Source organism: Anser cygnoides, chromosome 7, assembly GCF_040182565.1.
Source record: "Anser cygnoides isolate HZ-2024a breed goose chromosome 7, Taihu_goose_T2T_genome, whole genome shotgun sequence".
NCBI classification, from domain to species: domain Eukaryota; kingdom Metazoa; phylum Chordata; class Aves; order Anseriformes; family Anatidae; genus Anser; species Anser cygnoides.
Window position 1 is genome coordinate 31,397,442 of NC_089879.1, and position 21,462 is coordinate 31,418,903.

Below are 21,462 nucleotides of genomic sequence, written 5' to 3' on the forward strand. Positions count from 1 at the left end.
GATCTGCTCCGTGTGGGACCCGTGGGCTGCAGGGGGACAGCCTGCTCCAGCAGGGGCCTCTCCACAGGCCGCAGGGGAACTGCTGCTGCGTGCCTGGAGCACCTCCTGCGGCACTGACCTTGGGGTCTGCAGGGCTCCTTCTCACTCCTCACTCTCCCAGCTGCTGTTGCACAGCAGGCCTTTCTTTTTTTTTTTTTTTTTTTTTTTTTTCCTTTCCCCCCTCTCCTTTCTTAAATCTGCTCTCACTGGGGCACAAACAACATCACTTGCTGGCTCTGCTCTGAGCAGCAGCAAGTCCCTCTGGAGCTAGCTGAAACTGTCCCTTATCTAACACGGGGCAGCTTCTGGAGTCTTCTCACAGAAGCCGCACCTGCAGCCCCCTGCTACCAAAACCTTGCCATGTAAACCCTGGAAGCTTCTTCTATGCTGTACCTGTTCTTTAAAATGTGACTAGTTTAATTTCTGAGTTACCTCAGGCAATTATTCCACACCATACTTCTGTGTAACACAACGAACACATCTACTGCCTTTTGTTATGCATGTGCTGTGTTAATGTATTTCTCTTTAGTGTTAAGAACAAGAGCTACTGAGGAATTGATGTTTCCCATCTCCACCCTCCCCACTATGTCTCTCATTTTTCCCAGGAAAGCCAATGTGGTGCTGTGGCCATGGGGGCAATGTGGAGGTGTTGGGGACATCATCGTGGCTTGTATCAGGAATAGTGTAGCCAGCAGGAGCAGGGAGGTGATAATTCCCCTATACTCTGCTCTGGTGAGGCCGCACCTCGAGTACTGCATTCAGTTTTGGGCCCCTCACTACAAGAAGACATCAAGGGTCTGGAGCATGTCCAGAGCAGGGCTATGAAGCTGGTGACGGGCCTGGAACACAAGTCCTGTGAGGAGCGGCTGAGGAAACTGGGGTTGTTTGGGCTGGAGAAGAGGAGGCCCAGGGGAGACCTTATTGCTCTCTGTAACTGCCTGAAAGGTGTGGGGAGCTGGGGGTTGGCCTCTTCTTACAGATAACTAGTGACAGGACTAGAGGGAATGGCCTCAAGTTGCACCAGGGGAGGTTCAGGTTGGAAATTAGGAGACATTTCTTCTCAGAAAGAGCAGTCAGGCATTGGGACAGGTTGCCCAGGGAGGTGGTGGCATCACCGTCCCTGGGGGTGTTCAAGGAAAGGTTGGACGTGGTGCTTAAGGACATGGTTGGTGGGTGATACTGGTGGTAGGGGGGTGGTTGGACCAGATGATCTTGGAGGTCTTTCCCAACCTCAGTGATTCTGTGCTTCCATGACACTGGGCCTGACCCCCGCCATTGGGACAAGCGGCTGCTGCACTGAGTGGGCACATCCCTGGGGGCAAGGGCCAGGGTTTGGGAGCTGATGAGCCACCGCTGTGCTTCCTGCCAGGCCGGGCAGCCAGCCAGACGCTAACCCCAGACACAGACGCGCTGCCTGCACAGCCTGCTGCTTCAACATCAAGGCTCGCCACCTTGCCAGAGGCAGAAAAAAACAACAACCCAACATACATCGGAGAGCAACTGGCCCAGGCTTGTAGAGCAGCTACCTTTTGGGGGGATCAGCATACTTTTTTTTTTTTTCCTTTCTTTTTGGCCTTGTTCTTTTCAGCACAAACAAAGCACATGGCTGACAGACCCACAGCCCTTGTCATATGTGTTAGAGACCTTGTCAAAAATACCAAACTAGAGGAGAAACCTTGGCTATAGCCAGAGATAAAGACTACTGTGACCTTTACTGTGTGGCAGTTTGCCTTTCTAGTTGTGTTTTGGCGACAAAAGCTACACTTCGTTGTGTGTTTTCTATGCTGCACAGCCTCAGGTCCCCACGTTTCCTTCCCCAGCACCTCCACCAACTGCTGCAACTTACTGCATGGCTTTTAAAAAACATGTTTTGTCGATGCTGACTTTTGATGTTATACTTAAAGAGGCTTGTTAGTGTGTTAGTGTAAATGTAATAAACACGACTGATTTTCACAATGTGCAATGTCCTCTGCTGCATTTTTGTTCTTTTACCGTTACAATTTGCAAAAAACCTGAGTGCTGAGGAGCAATGGGCACCACTGCAGGGAAGGGTGGCTCCAGGCCCTCCTTACCTGTGCTCCCCAAGTGAGGGCCCCCGCAGCCCTTCAGAAGCAGCCAGCCCAGTGGGGTGACAGCCACAGCCTGGAGAAACCCCTGCAGGGATGGAGAGCACACAGCAGGATGAGCTGGTGCCTCCGCATCTCATCCAGCACTCGGCGCAGTGGCAGATGGCCCTGCTGGGCTTTGCCGTGCTGGGAGCCTTCAGCTCGGGGGGGGGCCGAGCTCACTCTGGTGATTAAAGCCGAGGCTCTGAGGCACTGAAAGTGCCGCTCCAGTGTTGGCAACGCTGCTGAGGGGACTTCTGCTTGATGCAGTCAAAACCCCCCTGTAAGGTGAGACTTCCTTTCCTCTTCATGCACAAATATAGAACTTTAAAATAAAACCTGACTTCATGATCTTGCATTTGCTATGCAAACGAAGACAAGAAGTCAAATAAAACCTTCCTAACAACCTTCCTAACACAAGCTCACTGTAAATGAGTGGAGCTCCCTATCTACACAAAGGTGAGAGATGGAATGTCAAAAATGAGGCAGGCTGATTATTTCCCACCACTGCAGCCTGATTTCTCAGCCCCTGGTTTAGAAGAGGAACCCTTTCACACCGCCCTGCAGGAAGGAGGGCACTCCGGCTTCCTGAGGCGGTCGGAGGTGGCAAGGAACTGCGGCTGCTGTGGGGATGATCTGGGGGGGCAGACTGGGTCTGCACACGATGGGGAGGGAGGAGCAAGGAGGCTGAATCACAGCAAGGACAAGGCCAGGGAAAGACAAAACCTCTGATGATCACGCGCAGGATGCGAGTACTTTATTGCATGCCTGGTGGGTGCTGGCATCAAAACTGAAACCTGCTGCCGGGCGAGTAGCATGCCTGCCCCTGGGGCTGTGCCACAGCCGGGTGCTGAGCATTTCTGCCGTCCTGGCAGTGGTCACACAGCAAGCAACCAAAAAGGCATCTCTGCCAGCAGAAATACACCATGAGAAGAACCATTTGTAATTTTTTTTTAATTTATAAAAAAAAACAACTCTGAAGTTGAAGTACAAAGCAACTGGAAAAGTCTCACAACATAGTAATAAAACAACTTTATTCCCTCTTAAATATAATCTCTAACACTAAGCCTGTAATTCCTGCTAAATCTCACTTATTCAAATGGTCTTTACAGGCTTTCCTCATCTGAGAATGACCACTGAATACTGGCTTCAACACGACATCAGGAAAACAGTAGTACGGGGAATAGATCACAAGCCTTTGGTGCCCCATGAAACATTGCAGAACCTGCAGGAGACACAGCCAGCGAAAGGAGCCTGTGGGGGCCGCAGGAGTGGGACCAGGGCTGAGCAGCGGTGACAGGGGCCGCGTGTCCCCTCCCTCCAACCGGCTCAGGGCCAGAGGATGAGGTGGACGCAGCGCACAACGCAAGGGCCTGGGAGACAGCAGCAGGGGTAAGCAACGGGCCCTGAGGGAAGGCAGGAAAAGGGTGGAGGAAATGAAAGACACGTTGGGAAAGGAGCCATCAGCACCAGCAAGGGTTGCTGTGCTGCCACGCTGCTCCCTGCCAGGCCTCCACCACTCCCCTGCCACTGCCTCTGCTCCCAACAAAGCCTCTGCCTGGTTCAGGGCACTCAGACTAAGCTGTCCTTACAGACAAGTTTTACAGCTGCATGGCTCCCCACGCAGCTCCTTGTGTGGTCCCATACCAAGGGGCCACCTCAGAGAAACATTCAAGTGTGCATTTTGTGTTCCTCCCCAAACCAGGCAGACTGCTGCTCCTTGCTGCCCTGCAGCCCTCAGTCCCTGACCTGCGAGGAGCTGGAGCTGAGCCCCGACGCACTGCGTGCCTGGGGAGCTGGGCCCGATGGCTCGTGCTGCGAGGAGACCCAGCGCAGAGGCACGGCCCGAAGCCCTGCACCACCAGGGCTGGTGCCTGCTTATGCAGCAAACTCAGGGCAGCACCGGGCCCTGCGGCCCCTCTCAGCTGTAGCTCCTGGCTCAGCCCGTGGGCGACAAGAACCATGGTCACCCTCTGGCTGCAGGGTGGAGTAAACGGAAGTTAAAAAATAGAGGATTCTTTTCTCTGTAAGCGGGTGATTTCTCATTGAACTGGCTATCTCCCAAGGTGATGAAACCCTGGTGCAGCTGGAGGGAATAAGACCAGCTAATGGGGCGAAGGAAGAGGAGCCCCAGAGGAGGAGGTCCGCTGGTCCAGCTGAAAGGACAAAAAGCAGCCCTCGAATGAACACTGCATCCTGTCACTTAGGGTTTGCTCCCCATCTTGATGCTCATGGTGTCCATCCACGACAGCAAACCCACGGCAGCCAGCGCAGCTGCCTTACAGGGCCAGGGCTTGAGCACAGGGCGCTGCCCCCCAGCCAGACTGGTGCACACTGCCTTCTCCCCAGGTGACAGGAAACAGCCAGGCCCAGCTGAAAAACACCTCCTCAGAAACGAACATGAGAGAGAAACTGTGGGGAGGGCCAGTAAAAAAATCTGCTCTGCCTTCAGTGCCTTTTTACTGTCACCTAACAGGAAAAACTTGTCATCCTCCCCATCGCCTTTCCAGTTAGCTGTTGCATAATTCAGTCAAAAATGCTGCTAGGACAAGCTAGAATATTTTATGGAAACTTCCTTTTGCACTCACCAGTCCCTGGAGCAAGCCAGGAGAGGTGATGAAATACATTCCCCGACACCTCCTGCTAGCAGCATTAAAAAAAAAATCTTTCCAGACACATCCCTGACCGACATATGTGACTTTCCAGCACTTGTCTCTATTTTTCACTTATCCTTTTTCTCTCGCCTTTACCTTATCTTCCCCGCTGCTTTAATCAAGTCCTCCTGCTGGCCTGCCTCTCATTAGGGGATGCGGTGTCGGAAGGAGGCAGTATCGAGCGAGTGCTGCTACTGAATTTCTGTGCTTGCATCCTGCCCTGGATGGTCCGCCCATCCCCTGATTAGCAGGCAAGTCCAGGGTGGAGGTGAAGCGCAGCATCATGCCAATGTGCTTCGGCAGAATCCAGCATAAGCTGCAGGAAAATGAAGAACTTCTCCAAGCCTGCCCGCTTACCTGCAGGATGAGGGGTACCGAGGCCATCAGCACATCGTTCCACCAGCTGCTGCCTTGCACGTCGCGCCCCAAGGGCAGCAGGCACCACCTACCTGCAGCCCACTCTCAGCGTGCTGTGCCGCTGCTCCAGGAGACCTGCACACGGACCCTGGTGCCACAGCCAGACCAGCATCTTCAAAGCTGGGCCTGGGAGTTGAGGTGGGTTTTCGGACACCTCAGACCCCCCTGCCGGACCAGATGAGAAGTGGCATCTGCCAGCGCCTCGGCTGCAGAGCACCTTGTTGAAGAGCAGGACTCCGGCTAAGAGCTTCCCGAACAGGGGCAACCTGAGCTGCTGGTCGCTTGGGGAGACTCTGCCTGGCATGAGGGCGTACTGAGCACCCTCCGACAGCTGCAGGGTGGAACCAGCACTGGGACACGACACAAAGGAACTGCAGTCCTAAGTGGGCATGGACCGCAGCGTTTGGTACAGGTGGGGCGACTTCGTAGCATGTAATACTTTCAGAAGGTGAGGGGGGCTATCAGAGCAAGAAGCTGCTCTCAGTTCACAGGGTGCTGACAGACACAGGGAGGACCACGGCACGTAATATATCCACGCACAGCCACAAGCCGCAGTCTCTGGGGCTGCTGAGAGCACCTAGATGTGGGGCTCGCCGATAGCCGCGTTCCTCTTCTCAAACCTCATTTTGAGCTCTGAGACCAGGGCGTTGTGGGCGCTGCTGTGACCTCGCTTCTTCAACTGTTTGTTTATGAACTTGGGGGTGAGGGAGCCGGACACGGTCGGCACCCGCCACCCTGAGGCGTCCCCGCTGGGAGCCAGGGCAGGGGGCGGTGGGGGCACGGGGGCGGCCGGTGGCACAGGGGCAACCTGGACATTGTTGTTGCTGTTCTCGTTCTGCAGGCTCTGGGCATCATCCTCAACGACAAACTTCTCCGCGGCATTGTTGGGCCTCTTGAACTTCAGCCACTCCATCCTCACTGTGCGGGATGGCTGGGTCTGCCTCTTTTTTATGATCCTTCTTACCGGCATGATTTTGTTGGAGCGCTTATTGCGCCAGAACATGGCAGTAGAGATCATGATAGTTATCAGCACCATTATGCCCATGACACCAGCTAGCACTCCTAAGGCTTTCATGGGGTTATCTTTAGTTTGCATCAAAAAGGCGGCCATAGGCCCTTTGTGAAGAGTCTGTAAAAGAGTACAAAGAAAACACATGACTTACTCTGTGGGACAGACAGCGACCTAGAAATTTCATTTGTCCAAAATATGTAACAAGCAGGGACCACTACTGGAAGTTGTCTCTAAAGAAAAGTGAGAGTCAAAGGGCCGGTCCAGCTTTGCACAATTTAGAGCAGTAGACTGGGCAAGCGCTGCAGTGTTGTGAGAAGGATGGCCGTCAAACACGAAAGCTTACAGGAGTATTCCTGCCATATTAGGGCAGATTCCTGCGTATCGCCATAGTGTTTGTTTAACTTGCAAGAACTGAGCAAGAAAATAATTGGCTCTGGGATCTGCAGCTGTATTGTTGTACTATATTTCAGAAATAATTTCCTAGGAATAATAGCGTTGAACCCAAACAGAAGTTTATGAGTAGAAAATGATCTTTCAAAAACAGCCGCAGGTGATACGGTGATGCAGTTTATAGGACTATTACTGAAAATGGCATTTAAAAGATTATGAGAAAACTGCACTTTATAAAATTACAGCGTACAAATGAGTAGTTAGCAGGTATGTGCTGCATTCTGTTTTCAAGTACTCTTTTACAGACATAACAAAACTCTTTGAGATAAGGGACATGATTAGAGCTAAAGAGCTTTGTTTTCAGAAATAAGAGAAATAAGCAGTGACGTAAGCTACATATGGCATATTAAGGACAAATGAATGACCAGTTCATTTTGCAGCTTAGCACACTGTGCGTCTCGGAGGTCCCCGTATAATTTTGCGGATTTTGCCCTGTGGGTGGAGCTTGGATCTTTTCACACTTTTCCAGTACATGATGGTGGAGATCACCATTGTTACAGAAATGGTGGAAAGGACGCCACTCATGCAAATTCCAAATATCGTCCATGGACGCTTCTTGAGGCCTAAAATATAGGATTTTACCCTGGACTTGATCTGGAAATGTCAAAAATAAGAGAAACGGTCAACCCATGCATGGTTGTATTTGAAAGAGGTGGGTATCTGTTATAAATACAACTAGGGAGCTAGGGTGAGATGTTTATGGAACAGATAGCATGGAAAATAAAGGGAGCTGAGTGTCTTCACTTCACTTCTGTATTTTCACAACCTACCTCAAGCATATTATCCAAGACCATTGTTCCCATAACCTGAATGTTTCCTATTGGCAAAGAGAAATGGGCAAATACGTGCTATTGAAAGTCATGGACCACCTTACCTTAAAAGTAGGGACCAATTTTCTTTTTTTTTTTTTTTTGGTTGTTGTTGTGCAAAGTTTTTCCATTATTCAATGAGCAACAGACCTGAGCTAGAAAAAGCAAAGCAGCCCATGACTGTCAGACCTTGGATTCAACATCAGCTTGCTGTTGTGCATTACATAGATTTTGTGTACTTAAATTCCACCAGATGGCAGAAATTCTACCCTAGCTTACCTTAACTTCATGTGAAAATCTGATGAATTAAGTGTCAGACAAACCCTGCTAGGTAGTACATGACCTGAAATGAGTCCACTTATGAGTGTTGTTGAGATCTATTCTGTAGTGTGGTACAGACGGCTACATAATATAGAACCAACACGAGAAAGATGACATATACTTAAGAAGATGCTATAGATCAGTAATAATTATTTGACTAGCTATTTGCAAATCTTGAATAAATGGGATTAGACAGAAGTATGTGTCCCATGTTGTCAGTGTACAATGATTCCAGGATGAGAACTGATGAAGATCATCCAGTGAGTTTCAGAACACAGTTTCATTCAACTTCCCCTCATCTCGCTAAGTTTGATACTTGTTCAGAGCTTCCAGGTATGAAGACATGATTAATACCAAAGTTAAACCCATTAATAGCTAGCTGGTTCAGCCTATGTTTTAAGTACTGGGCTGCTACTATACAAAGCTTTGCCTAGAATAAGCCTTGGATGACAACTGTTCGGTGATGTTTGCATAAAAACATGAGGCATTTTGTAAGCATACAGTGGTAAAATTGCTGTTCGTTGTAGGCATGACATTCACAGGATAAATGGGAAGAGTGATTTGCAAAACAAGCCTGGAACATTATCATCTTAGCTGTCCTGCAGACAGGCTTACGGTAAGTGCATTTGTCACCAAAAAGCTTTGACATCCTGTCTATGTCATCACCGTGACCCAGTCAAGTAATGCAGAGTCCAGGTCCGAGAGAGGTTTGAGCACCCTCTTACAGTGAAAGTGTGGGAGCATTCGGACACCTAAGTTTAAGCACCTCGTCTCTGAGCACTTCCCTGCACAACCGAAGCACCTTCAAGGCACTGCACCATTACCAGTGGTGCGTCAGAACTGGGTCATCAAATAGCGCCACTTTGTAATTTATTTAGCTGGTATTTTTTCCCTAGGAGGCATGTTGCATTTTGGAAAGCGCTGATTTTTTCTTGAACAGATTAAACAATGGCAGATGCACAATGAAATGAAAGCTGTAATGGGAAACACTGTCATATTTCTGGGCCTAAACACGTAAGAAATGCTCTCTTTCACAATAGCCATTACAGGAGTTAAAAATACCACTGCTCACAAAAGATAATGTTCTGATGGTTCTTCTGCTGTGATTTCACAGCTATAATGAGAACCAGCCCAGAGAAGGGTTGGCAGACAGTTCAGAACTGTGGCAGAAGTTTGGAAGTAGCTAGGCTTGTATCAGCTTTGAGAAAAGGGATGTCCAATCCTGGGACAAGAATGCAATTAAAGAGATTAAAGCAACTGTTTGGAATAAAACACGCCATGAGCTATTCCTCATTTAACACGCACGGGTGGTCCTGGGCTTCTCATGCAGAAATCTTGCAGCCATCTGTCCCCTGAAGGGAAGCTCCTCAGACAGCGTCCCTCAGTGTGCTGAGGTGCCCAGCTCAGCACCCCTGGGACTTTCCAGCTTTTGAGGGGCTGGTTTCCAACACTGACATGTGCCTTTGAAGCTGGTTTCATGAACTCAGCACTGTGCAGGTTAAGGACAGGTAAATGCTTCAGGCTGTGAACCTGAAAGGCAGATTGGGGAAAACACCTCTCTGCAGGACACGGGCCTTATTCTCACCATCCTTCCTCCACAGTGGCTTCCTCCTCAAAACCCCAAGTTTACCAAAGAAGATGCTCATGTCTCCTTTTGCTACTGAAAGGGTGACTTACTTCCTTCACTTTTCACTCTTCTGCCACAACAGTCCACAGCATGCAGACATCCACACCTCCTGGCAGCTTCTCAAGAGCCTTTTGTAGTGCGTGGGTTGCAGCACGCAGAACGAGTGGGCAGTGCATTATCTTGAAGTTGGACCCAACAGGAGCGTGTGGTTGAGCTGTTTAACCATGAGAGCAGCTAAGGCTCGTCAGCTATATTTAGAAGTCTCAGTAAGCGGGTGAAGCTGTTAAGAGCCCAAGCTATCACAGATTATAGACAAATCAGGTTGTGTTGACTTGAGCAAGTGCATCTGTAAAACGAACCAGCCAGTTCTGAGGAGTCCATTTCCACATTTTTAGCATTTCTTGGGTTTTGCCTCAGATTAGACCTAGTCTCGTTATAGGGATGGTTGTGGAGTGTGTAAGAGAGGAGGAAATACACCTTCTGTGAGTTTGTTGAACCTTTAAATCAGTGGAATGTACTCATCACGTATATTTAGAAGTCTAAATCAGTGACCAAAGCTATTAAGAACCAAAGGTGTCACAGATTATGCTCTCTAAATGTGGACTAAAGCTCCAGGCCGTGAAGAGCTGTAAATAAACGCCCCTGTATCCTTGCAGAACCTCAGCAGAGTCACGAGGAGGCAGGGGGATCCCCCATCAGGCCAACCTTCAGGATCAGGATTGGGGGATCAGCTACCAGTGAAAATCATGGGCAGCAGGAATAGATTTTTTTGGTGACATTAGGGTGCAAAAAACATCGCTTTTTCAGCATATGCTTCTTATTCTGTTGAGAAAGGATAGGAGATTAACAGATGCCATTCAATAGCAACTTCCATAAAAACAGACTCAGTTAAATTAAAAGGCCTCTGGAATTTTTTATTGCTGTATTGTTCCAACAGCAAAAGGTCCTTTTGATGTGCAATACTGCTGAACTTAGCCACAAGGCATCTATCTCGAAGGGCACAGCCTTGCGCTAATTGCAATGGTAAATGTTAATCAGAAAATATGCCTGTTTAATTACTTGGTGTGATTAACACTGCAGGAAACCTCTGGAGGATGCATTCAAAAATATCTTCCTTATCCAAAATCAGTAATACGTAAATACCCACCAAACAGCTAACTAAGAGAGACTTTGTGCAGCTGGAGCATGGAAGGACGACACGTAGATTCATAACAGTCAAATAGAGAGAGAGAGAAAGAGAGCGCACACAATGTCCCTCTACCAAGAGACTGCCTCCTGCACCAAGCACTAGCAGTGACTGTTTTGTCTGGGACACTGGGAATGAGCAAGAGCTTCCTGCACCACCACGGTACCTCATCCACATGGAAGCTGGAACTTGAGTGCTTTTTCAAGGAGATGTGATGCTCTTGGATAAAAAAACAAACGAACAAAAAAAAAACACAACTCAAATCATTACAAGCAATGAAAGAAGTAGTGGAGAATTGCACAGAAGCTTACAGAGGACATGACATAAGATTAGTGCTGCAGGTCCTGCTGAAGAGACGTACTCAAGTACAGAGAGAGGATGTTGTTGCTATTTCAGCGTACGTGCTAGGACTTGCCAGGGAGAAGAGCATGGGAGGAAGGAATAGCTATGTCTGAGAAGAATCCAGGTCTTCAGAGCCCTCTCTGCTTCCCTTTTACACTTTATTAAGGGGGAGCTCCCTCACTTTGTGCACACCCGGGACAAAAAGGAGCAGAGAGGAGATGTTGGAGGAGACAACTTCTTTTCATCACTTGCTTATGTTACTTCACACACTAGAAGGAAATCCAAGAAACTCTCCATCCCAATGCACCAGGTGCTCTTTTTTTTCTTCTAGATATCCTTCATCGGTCCGTATAGAAGGAGGAAGGCCTGGTTCAGGGACATAAATCCCCCAGCAGAGGAAGTGTGGGTACTCGCACTCTCCTTGATATCCCTCAGCCCTAGCCCCACACACTAACAGACTGGTAAACAGCTCATCTCTGCACCCCGGAGAGGGAGGGAGAGCTGGTGGATATGGGGAACCTCCATTTCCACCTCACCTGTACTCTGGGGCCAACAGCTGGGGACAGTGCCTGAGGCCAGCTGGTTCCACACACTCCGACAAAATGCCCCTTGTAAGAAGGTGCAGGGTGAGCCTGGAAGGCAGACAGTGAGGGTGGGCTTTTCTGCTGTTGGCTGTGGGTAGAAATTCTTATGTGTTGCATAAAACCCACCAAAACTTATGGTTTCCATTGGAGAAAGAGGAAAAAAAAAAAGAGAAAGAGAAAAAAAGAGAGAAGGCCAGCTGCTGTCTGTAGGAAGAGATTTGCATCTTTGCCCAGTATGCATCTGGTCCAGAGACTGTCACGCTAATGACGTGTTTCTCATTTACATTAAAGCCCATTTCCTTCCTGCTGGTACTTACTTAAAGGCATAGCAAGGCAGTTACGATAAATAAAAATCACACAAGCATGCACTGCTCAGCATAAATTGCTGCCTGTCCTTTGGTGGATGAAGAAGTTGGACTAACAGGACACTCTCAACATATGTTTGCTATCTTTTACAGTGGTCTTTTGTCTGCTAATAATACTGCAATTATTAAACTCACATCCAAATTTCTATTTACTTAAAGCACTTCGATAAAGTTTGCTCACTTTTCCTATGTCACTAATTTTGACTTGCAAAAAAGGTCTAATATATTTCACTCTGGCCCCAGTTACTTTCTATTAAACTTTTTTGGGGCGGGGGGGAGGATTGTTTTCTTCTCCTGAATGTAAACAAAAGATCAGAGATTTAGCAGTTAGGATTTACCTTTACTCTCAGGAGTCTATAGTCCTTAATTTGTTTCTATCTCCAACAATCAAATGCAAGAAACTCATCATTAAAGGTCTGCAAGGCATGTCCTATGAGGAGCAGCTGAGGACACTGGGTTTGTTAAACTTGGAGAAGAGGAGGTTGAGGGGTGACCTCATTGCTCTCTACAACTTCCTGAGGAGGGGAAGTAGAGAGAGGGAGGTGCTCATCTTTTCTCCCTGGTATCTAGTGAGAGGATGCACATGAATGGCTCAAAGCTGTGTCAGCAGAGGTTCAGACTAGACATTTAGAAAAACTTGTTTACCAAGAGGGCAGTTAGACATGGGAACAGTTTTCCTAGAGAGGTGGTTGATGCCCTGTGCCTGTGTGTGTTTAAGATGCATTTTGGTAATACTCTTAATGATAGACTTTAACATTGGGTCAGCCCCAAAGTACTCTGATAGTTGTTCTTGATCAAGAATCGCCCCGGCACCGTTTAGGATTTTTCTAAAATATTTGCTTACCTCCTCTGTGATATCAATCTTCAGAACTGCTGTGGTGCTGAAGGAAGGGGAGCCTCGGTCTTTGGCCTGCACCACCACTGACCATATACAGTCTTTGTTTTTTGTAATGTTGTGGATGATGTCCAGGGAACGGATATAAGATTTCAGCTTGATTTCCCCAGTGCTTTGGTCTATATCAAACACATTGGCTGGGTCTGCCTGCATGATGGAATAATCCACAATGTTGTTGGGTTCTTCTGCATCTTGATCTATAGCCTGGTTGAGGAAACGTAAAGAACAAAGATGTTATTGTTTTGCCTGAAGACAAAACTCTAAAAGTTTCTGGGCATTCACTTCTGATAATATCCATGTGGTAAAATTACTGACTGTTTTTGTTTAGTCTTGGAAACAAACTGGTATCAGCTATGCTACATTTTCTAATGAAAAATAGCAGGGCTAGAGTTCTTTTTGTATAAATGATTTCTATTCAAGATTAAAGGGAAGAAGATGAAAAGCAGAAGCATAACCTATCTGTAGACTGTAAACGGTCTATTGCTAGGGACTTTCTCACACAGCATCATGGACAAATGTTGAAATTAATAGAGAACAATGGAATTAGCTCCACACACACTAAGCTATAGCTGCCTTAAGTTTTTTGCTGTGGTATTTATTCTGCTAGTGTTAGGTGTTGCATAATCAGGCTTGACTATATGCATTCAAATATGTGTAACATCGGATGTTCTGCTCCTTTGCCTGTGAATTGCTATTGCAATGTTTTTTAACCTCCTGTTCTGCACTGGATCACTATACATAGTTCTGCAAAGTGAAGGGGATGAAGTTGTGTGGTTGAGCACAATGGCATGGCAGGGAGGTTAAGTATTCAAAACCCTGTACTTTCATCCATTCATCTTACTTGGGCTTCTTATGATCACTGTACAATCTAGAATCCTCCACCAGCTAATGGTTCAAATACTGTAACAGAACTTTATCTTTTGCCTACAGAATTTATTTCTCTTTCTCAGCAGTCTGTAAATACTATTATTCCATGCTTTAATCCATTTGTTACGTACAAACGGATGTGCAGAATAAAGCCTCAGGAAAAGCCAACTTTCAGGCATTCATCATGATCCCTGAGCAATAAACTGCATAGCTGGGGCTTTTCCAAGGCACTCTGCTTTGTGACACACTGTGTTGTTTCTCACCTCTATCTTCACTGGTGACCCAATGATCATCGTCTTTTCCTGGATGTTTTCATTGAACTCTGGAGAGTGGTCATTGACATCTAGCACAGTGATGAACACTTCAGCCAGGCTGTACTTCCCATCTGTGTCCTCTGCTTTCACATAGAAATTATACTTAGAGTTCACTTCAGCATCTAATACAGCCCAGGGCTGGGTGTAAATTATACCTGTTGATGGGTGGATTAGGAACCTGAAAAAAGAAGTACGGAGAGATTTTGAGTGTTTTTTTTTTTTGGAAACCTAACATATATTTATAGCCTGGGGCAAAGGTGGGTTCTAAACACTGAAATACTGTGCCCAAAGATCAAAGACTGGTATTCTTCACCTTCCTCCTGTCAGGCTGATGTTTCTGAATCATTCACTCTACCTATCTTTGGCTTGTTCCTTTAGGCTTGAAAACCACAGAGTGTGATGTGAACACCACAGTGTCTGGTGTTTTTCTATTAATTGTGCGCTAGCCATTTTAGCTGCATTTTCTGTTAAAGGCTTTGTCCTAAATAAATGCTCAGCTCGATGGCCTTCCTCCAGAATAATTTCTTCATGTTAAAACATTAAGGAACTGCCTATTTGTTCAGTTTATAAGTACAATGTATTTGATAATGTCCTGAATAAATTAAAATTGATTGATATCTCCTCAACAGCTAAGGGAAGTTTGCTGCATATCATGTTTAAACTCTTTGCTTCTCAGAATGGGTAAGAAAAATGGCTGCTTTCAAATCCCCAGAAGTGCGGGGCACATTATGTCCTCCAAAAATCATCACTTTTCCACAGACTGGCACTGGGATGGAGAGGGTGTTCAGATTTATCTGTAGCAAGTTCACTTCTACACATTTGTAATTGAGACACTATCAAAAGTGACATGCGAAAGCTGAGATTTACAGAGAAGATACCAACGCAGTGTCTTTTGTAAATGGACTACCAACATAGGCTCCAAACAGGGTTTTTAACAAATACAAAATACAAATACATATTTTAACAAATACAAAAGGTTTTGTATATCTCCTTTAATTAATTTAAAGGGTGACAAAATATTTTCTGTATCTCAACTGTGAGCGTAATTGAGAGTGATTATAAAACATGCACTTAGTAATCCAGAATCATCAATTGTTAGCATTACTCTGTTAAATACAAATACAAGTCTTGATGAAAGCTAGGACCTGGAGGTGGAAAGAGCTGTGCAAACTCTTGGTAGGAGACAGTGCCTGTGCTGAGTGCCTCTTTAGTGCCCAACCCAGCCTCAGCACACAGACAGAACTCTCATCATTGCCATTTTAGTGGAAGAACAGAAGCAGTGAGATGTGAAGAGATTGCAGCAGTGTACCCCACTCCCAGTGTCACTTTGGATGGAGAATTACTGACGTAATGGTTATGTTTTCAACAACTAACACTATTCCTCTTACTCAGGTAAAACTCATCTTTCTGCCAATGCAACTGCATTTCCACTGATGCAACCCTGTGATGAATAAACATGCTCCTAATTGAAAATCTCAAATCTATGTGTTCAGCATATCTGGAGGTTCAATGTTTAGGAAATCAATCCAGCCTTGGAGAGCCATGCCAATCTGGCACAAGCAAAAGAAAAAAAATCATATTTAAGAAGGGGAAAAGTGCCTTTACATCCTTATTTCCTCATTCAATAGCATAAGAATGGTGAGCCTGAACATCCCCACAACTCCAATCAGAAGAAAGTTGCACCTGCTTTTTTTTTTTTGCACCTGCCTTTTTTTTTTTTTAATCCTTTGTCAACAACCTTCACAAGCTTCTTTGCACCAGCAGTTACACTTTAAATCAGAGAGGTCTGCCTCTACGACATGACCTTTGCCTGCTTGCCTCTATGCAGCCTGCAGATAGCTTAAAGACTTACTGAGCAGCTCAGAATAATCCATCCTGGAAATGCTCCCATATGTGTACCCTTCTGGCTACAGAAGAGGTTCACCCTTAACATCTTGGATTTTGGACTTTGATTGTGCCTCCTAAATGGCTTTCACCCTAACAAGAGGAGTTCAGCTTTAACTCCAGGGGATAATGTACAGAGAAAAACAGATTCTGGAGCTGAGTGCCTGAACAGCTTATTCATTTCCAAGTTCTGCCCTGCAGCCCCATCACGTCCAGGAGATGCAGCTTCCAGCAGCAATGTCTGTGACGGCTGATGATGCTAGGCATGTCTGGGAGCCCCAACCGATGGACCACGGCAACTGCTGGGATGGAAGCAGTGTAGGCAAAAACAACATATCAGGACATTCTTACCCCCACACTGTTCCCAAGGCAAGGAGAAACCAGGCATCATTACAAAATCAAATAAGCAATAGATTCCCTTCTTCCCTGATGTAGGGCTACAAGTTTTAAATATATATGATGCTTTGAACAACTGGCCTTGAAAACTAAAGTTTATATCTTTGGAAGTCTTGACTTCTTTGATTTATTTTGGTAAGAGTTCAAACCGAACTATTTGTACAGCTGTATAGAATGGTAGGTGAAAGAGCAAGGAAATTTTTTTCCCCCAGAATTGACTTTTGACAACTAGACCAAAATCTCCCATTTCCCTTAGAAGCATTTTTCAGATGGTGATTGAACAGATCCTGTGTACTGATACTTCAGCTGCCTTATATCTATTTGGGTGCTTGTGGGTAAAATTCCATAGGTTGATGAAGCAGATGTTTAATGATCACACCATTTTTTCTGTTTTTTTTTTTTTTTTTTTTTTTTTCCCCCACAAAGCTCAAAGAACATGGCATAAACGTCCTTGGAAATGAGCAGATCAAGAATGAGCCCGCTCTTTTAAATTCTTTTTAATACTCTCCTTAAAGGTTATTTAATTTTATTTTTTACTTACAGATCTGCTCCTGTTCCATAGATAGAGTACTTGACTTCTCCCCAAAGCCCTGAATCTGGATCTGTAGCCTTAAGAAAAGAAAATAAGAGAGTCATCCTTTACTAAATTGCAAAAAGATGTGTGGTCATTTTTCTTTGAAAAACAGATCACTTAAAAACCCAAACTCCCTCCTTTTGTCAGAATATTTTTAGGGGGAAATCACACAAACAATTGTGCACCTAGAAAACAGCAAAATCTAACACACAGAAATGTCACTGGGTGTCCCAATTAAGCTGCTAAGACGTTGCCTGTCTCCTGGCCAGGCTGGTGCCCAGAGGCTCTAGCAGGGAGAAAGCCACTAGATGGCTCTATTCATTGACATTTAACACATCTTTCCTTTAAAAGAAATGAAGCCAATCCCAATGACACAAGCTGCCCACTCTCAAGCCTTCCTAATTATCAATTTAGTATTAATGTGTATTCCCTGGCCAAAATTACTTACTGTATATAGAGGATTTTTTTAATGTTCCGCTCTTTTAATCAATTCCGTTTAAAGTAACACGTAACAAATATTGAAAACTATACATAATATTTTAGCTTTGCTTAGAAGATAATCACTCTTGTGTCTGTGTGACTTTTAGTAATGCAGACGCTACAACAGTTGATATCTTTGTTCAGGATTCTTGTTGGCTTCCAGTCTTAGCTCAGGATTTGGAAAGCTACTGATTGGATGACAGTAATTTCCATAAGCCCGTTTCTTTGGTAGCTCTGAGATGCTATATTGTACCATTGTATCTGGCCATCTAAATTCCTGGTGGTGGTGGTTAGCTCACTCATCTTCCTGATTAAACATTTGTTACTTCTTCTGAAAACTAGGACAATGTCTTTGATTCCTGCATGGCTATCAGCCTTGCTGATGTTTTAAGTTTCTCTCACCCCATAATTTTGACCACAGTCTACACTGGGACTGCCTAACTTTTCCTGAAACATTTTGTACACCTGGAATTTCTGCCAGAATAGTAATTCTGGGTACTCAGAGAATCTTAGTTTGTGGAGTATATTTGTGAATCTGGGTCAAACACTGAGTTGTTATCACATGAAAATAAATTTTACATGGAAACTTCAGCTATGCTATATATACCTTGGCTTAGAATGGTTAGTTTCACTGCGTTTTACAAACTTTTTGTATTTTTTTTTTTCTGCCCACCTAATAGAAATTTTTTATTTTGCCTTGTTGCAAAGACAGTGATGTTTGGAGTCTGTGTTCTCTACAGCATTCCTATTAGTTTCCTCTAACAACCATTTTTGTAGTGTTTATGTTCCTTTTCCTCTTTCATTCTTCCAGTTCTCAAATTTGCCTTTAGCACTTTACTATGATGATTTCTTTTCCTTTGTGACTTGCAGCCTGTGCTGGAGATCTCTGGCAACCTGCCTCCATCACCCTTACCTCCAAGGCCTCTGCAAGGTGACTTGCATCACCCACCGATCCCCATGTGGCCAGGAGCTTTGTGACATGAGACATGTTTCCAGTCCCAGCAGCTGCATTAAAGGGGTACAGCTTGCATCTAATGGCTGGGAATGCTTCTCCAGTACAGGACCCATGTAATGCCCTGATTTTCCCTGATTTTCTTTCTACGGAAATGTGAGCACAGGAAAATCTATAAGCATATTCTTCCCATAGTGAGACGATACTTCAACAGGGATCTTCCTTTCCCAGCTCTAAGCATTTTAGTGTTATATTTTTGCCTTCATTAACTGTCTAATTATGCATTTAGCAGCCAGATTCCTCCCAGGAGGAGGAGACTTATACCTAACTAAGCAGGCATCTTGTTTTCTTTTTACTCATACTTAAGCAAGCAAATCCAGTAAATCCAATTCCACTTAGTCAGAACCAAATCCTTCCGCTGGACATTGATTTGACTGGGGCTTTCTTAGTACTCACAGACCATGTGATCTGTCTTAAAAGCAGATGGCCTTTAAGTAAAAAAAAAAAAAAGTAAATTAGTTGTTCTGAAGAACGCTTGCCTAAAATTTTATTTTATTGGAACATGTTTTGTTGTTGATTCTGGAAAGGAACTGGAGATGAATGGTAATATTTGCGAGGTGCCATTGTCTACTATTTTTAAGGTATTGGAACTGTCTCCATAAATAGCTAGAGAAGAGAGTATTTTCTTAACAGATAAATAAACTTACAGTTACAGCAACTACGTTTGAGCCCCCTGGGGAGTTCTCAGGGATCCTGGCAATGTAGTAGTCAGAGGAGAATTTCGGGACATTGTCGTTGGTATCCAGTAAACGTATCACCACATCAGCTGTTGAGCTGAATCTCTCTGGTGTGTTCACCTCTATTGCAAGAAGCTAAGAAGAAAAAAAAAACCAGAAAATTATTACAAAGCTGATATTACTACTTCTTAAAGGAGCTTCATAGTGGAAGCTTTGAGCTTCAGATGGTAGAGAATGGCTGCCATGGTGTCTCCTGCTCGCTTCATGCAGCACCTGAGACACAGGCTGTTGGAGCTCATCCTCCCCGTGCCGCTCGCAGGGCACTCAGCCTTCCTCCTGCCGTGTTACAGTTCCCCACTGAGGCAGGTGGTGTGTGAGGTCCACCAGCAGTGGCACCACTGACTGGCTGAGAGGCACATGCTGTGTTCAAGTCCTTGCCCTGCTAGACTGGGAGAAGTTCGTGTCACCTACAGGTGACAGGGTTTGGAGGGGAGCAGTTTAAGTAGGCAGGGAAAAGGCTATTTCAGTACCATCTTCTGGAGCTCTTCCTACCTTACAAACAGTTATAACAGTTGAAAACATACAGTGACAGGATTCTGGAAGAATTCAGCCCCAAAGGATTGCTTGGAATCACTACAGATCACATCTGTTCTAGAAGAGGAGTTTGTTACTGCATCTCTGTGCTAACTTGTGTGCTTGGGAGTCTCGGATGGTGTTTCACCAAACTACATTTTTGAAGGTAGTCATACAGACGTCACCAAATCTGCTTGTGAGCAATCTCAGCTCTAAACCAGCACACAGATAAAGTCCTACTGCTTATCATACACGTGGACCTATAACTAAATTATAGCATCCACAGCGAAATCTTTGCTGCTGGTATCAGCCCCTGCTAAAGTATCTTATAAGAGCTTAGTCTTTTCATTTGTTTTTTACATTCATTTTTATTCCCTCTCCTTTCAGCAGTCATAGTCCAGCTATGTCAACATACTGACAACATCTTCCTTCCCTCAGGGGGGGGATTTTTGTCAGATTACTTCTCTGCAATGTATTATGCAGTCGTATATAGTTCATTATAAGCAGAGAGAAGAAAAAAAATAGTGTAAAACTGTTTCTTCAGAGGACTACACAGCAACAATTAATACAACTGCCAGAAAAGTAGACAGATATAGTCTTAAAAGTGGCAGGTGATTCGTTAAAATAGATTTGATTTTGGCAACTGAAGATAATTGCAGCCTCATCTGGTCCCAGTCTGCGGGAGATGTGAGCGTCCGTAGAAGGCGAGGAGCAGGTCCAGGCTCTTGTCAAGGAGGGATGTACTGTGAGCTGATGGAGGAGGGAGGGAAGTGGTTTGGCCCCCAGAGCAGGTCAGCCTGTGGCAACAAGTCCCATCATAGTGGGACAGTGACACTTGGCCTCTCTGGCAGAGGGGCTTGAGCTCTAAAAGGCCAGGTTGGAGGGCACAGAGGTACAAATTATCACAGCTGCCAAAACTTGGGAAACACGCTCTGGCTCTTGGACAGCTGAAAATGAAGAAGGTAATGCCGACCAACTGTATTTAAAAGCCAGCCCTAAACGGACGACAGATTTTCTCGAGTAGCCTTTGCCTCAGGTAGTTCTTTCGTGCACCTCCCAGTCCAATCAACTTTAATCCCTCTCTGGCATTTTGCTGTTAAATAACAAACCAGAGGAGCAGGACCATTGTTTACAGGGAAAAAAAATGACAATAGCTTCTCAAAGCTGCTGTAGGATATGTGTTAAATAGAAATAAGAACCTATTTCACCCCAAAGTTTAACTAGAATGACTATTTTAGCAACTAAAACTGGGTAGGAAGCGATTTGAACTTTTCAGGGAAATGGAGAAGGCAATGAAGTCTCTATAAAGTATTTGCTGCCATACATTATTACCGTATCATTCAGCTGCACCTTCTTCATTTGGAATCTAGACAAAGGCTCTGCATTTTTAGCAAAGCTGTACAGTCCTTCTTCTGTAGAAATAATTTCACCCTCCCTTCCCACCCCCCAAAAAAGAATAACTACTCAAGTTAAAAAGATGTATATTCTTTTTCCTAGTAATTAATTCTTTCAATGTTCAGGCTAATCACATTAACTGCTTCCATTTCTATTAGCATTCATGAGGAGGCCATGTGTAGCTTCTTTACTGGTCTTTTGGCAGTTTAACCTGAATAAATGTGTGCTTATTATAATTAGTTTCAGTAGCATTTTATAACCCGTTCTGAATCTTTCATTTTGATACAATAATGATGCATCATATTTTTGTAGCATCTATAACCCATGAAGCTCAAACTGAGTACAACATTACAAGAAGAGACATGAAGCATACTGCAGTGAAAGGACTTTTGGGTAGTTCTGTGCAGAGCCAGGAGTTGGACTCAGTGATCCTTATGGGCCCCTTCCAACTCAGGATATTCTGTAATTCTGTGACTTGCTAAGG

The 21,462-nt window shown here is 45.1% G+C and overlaps 1 protein-coding gene across 11 annotated transcripts in view; it reads right to left on the reverse strand.

The window, feature by feature from the left end:
• Window positions 1–3,161: 3,161 nt before the first annotated feature.
• CDHR1 (cadherin related family member 1) overlaps window positions 3,162–21,462 on the reverse strand; it is an 81,549-nt gene continuing 63,248 nt past the window's right edge. For 8 of the 11 annotated variants that reach the window (XM_048074897.2, XM_067000731.1, XM_067000729.1 and 5 more), the window contains 5 exons: window positions 18,981–19,145; window positions 16,809–16,876; window positions 13,937–14,165; window positions 12,756–13,010; window positions 3,162–6,344 (listed from right to left, as the gene is read on the reverse strand). In XM_048074897.2, the coding sequence (XP_047930854.2) occupies window positions 5,793–6,344; window positions 12,756–13,010; window positions 13,937–14,165; window positions 16,809–16,876; window positions 18,981–19,145 (1,269 nt within the window). In that variant the 3' untranslated portion in view covers window positions 3,162–5,792. The other 3 variants (XR_010832906.1, XM_067000735.1, XM_067000736.1) reach the window with 3 other exon arrangements.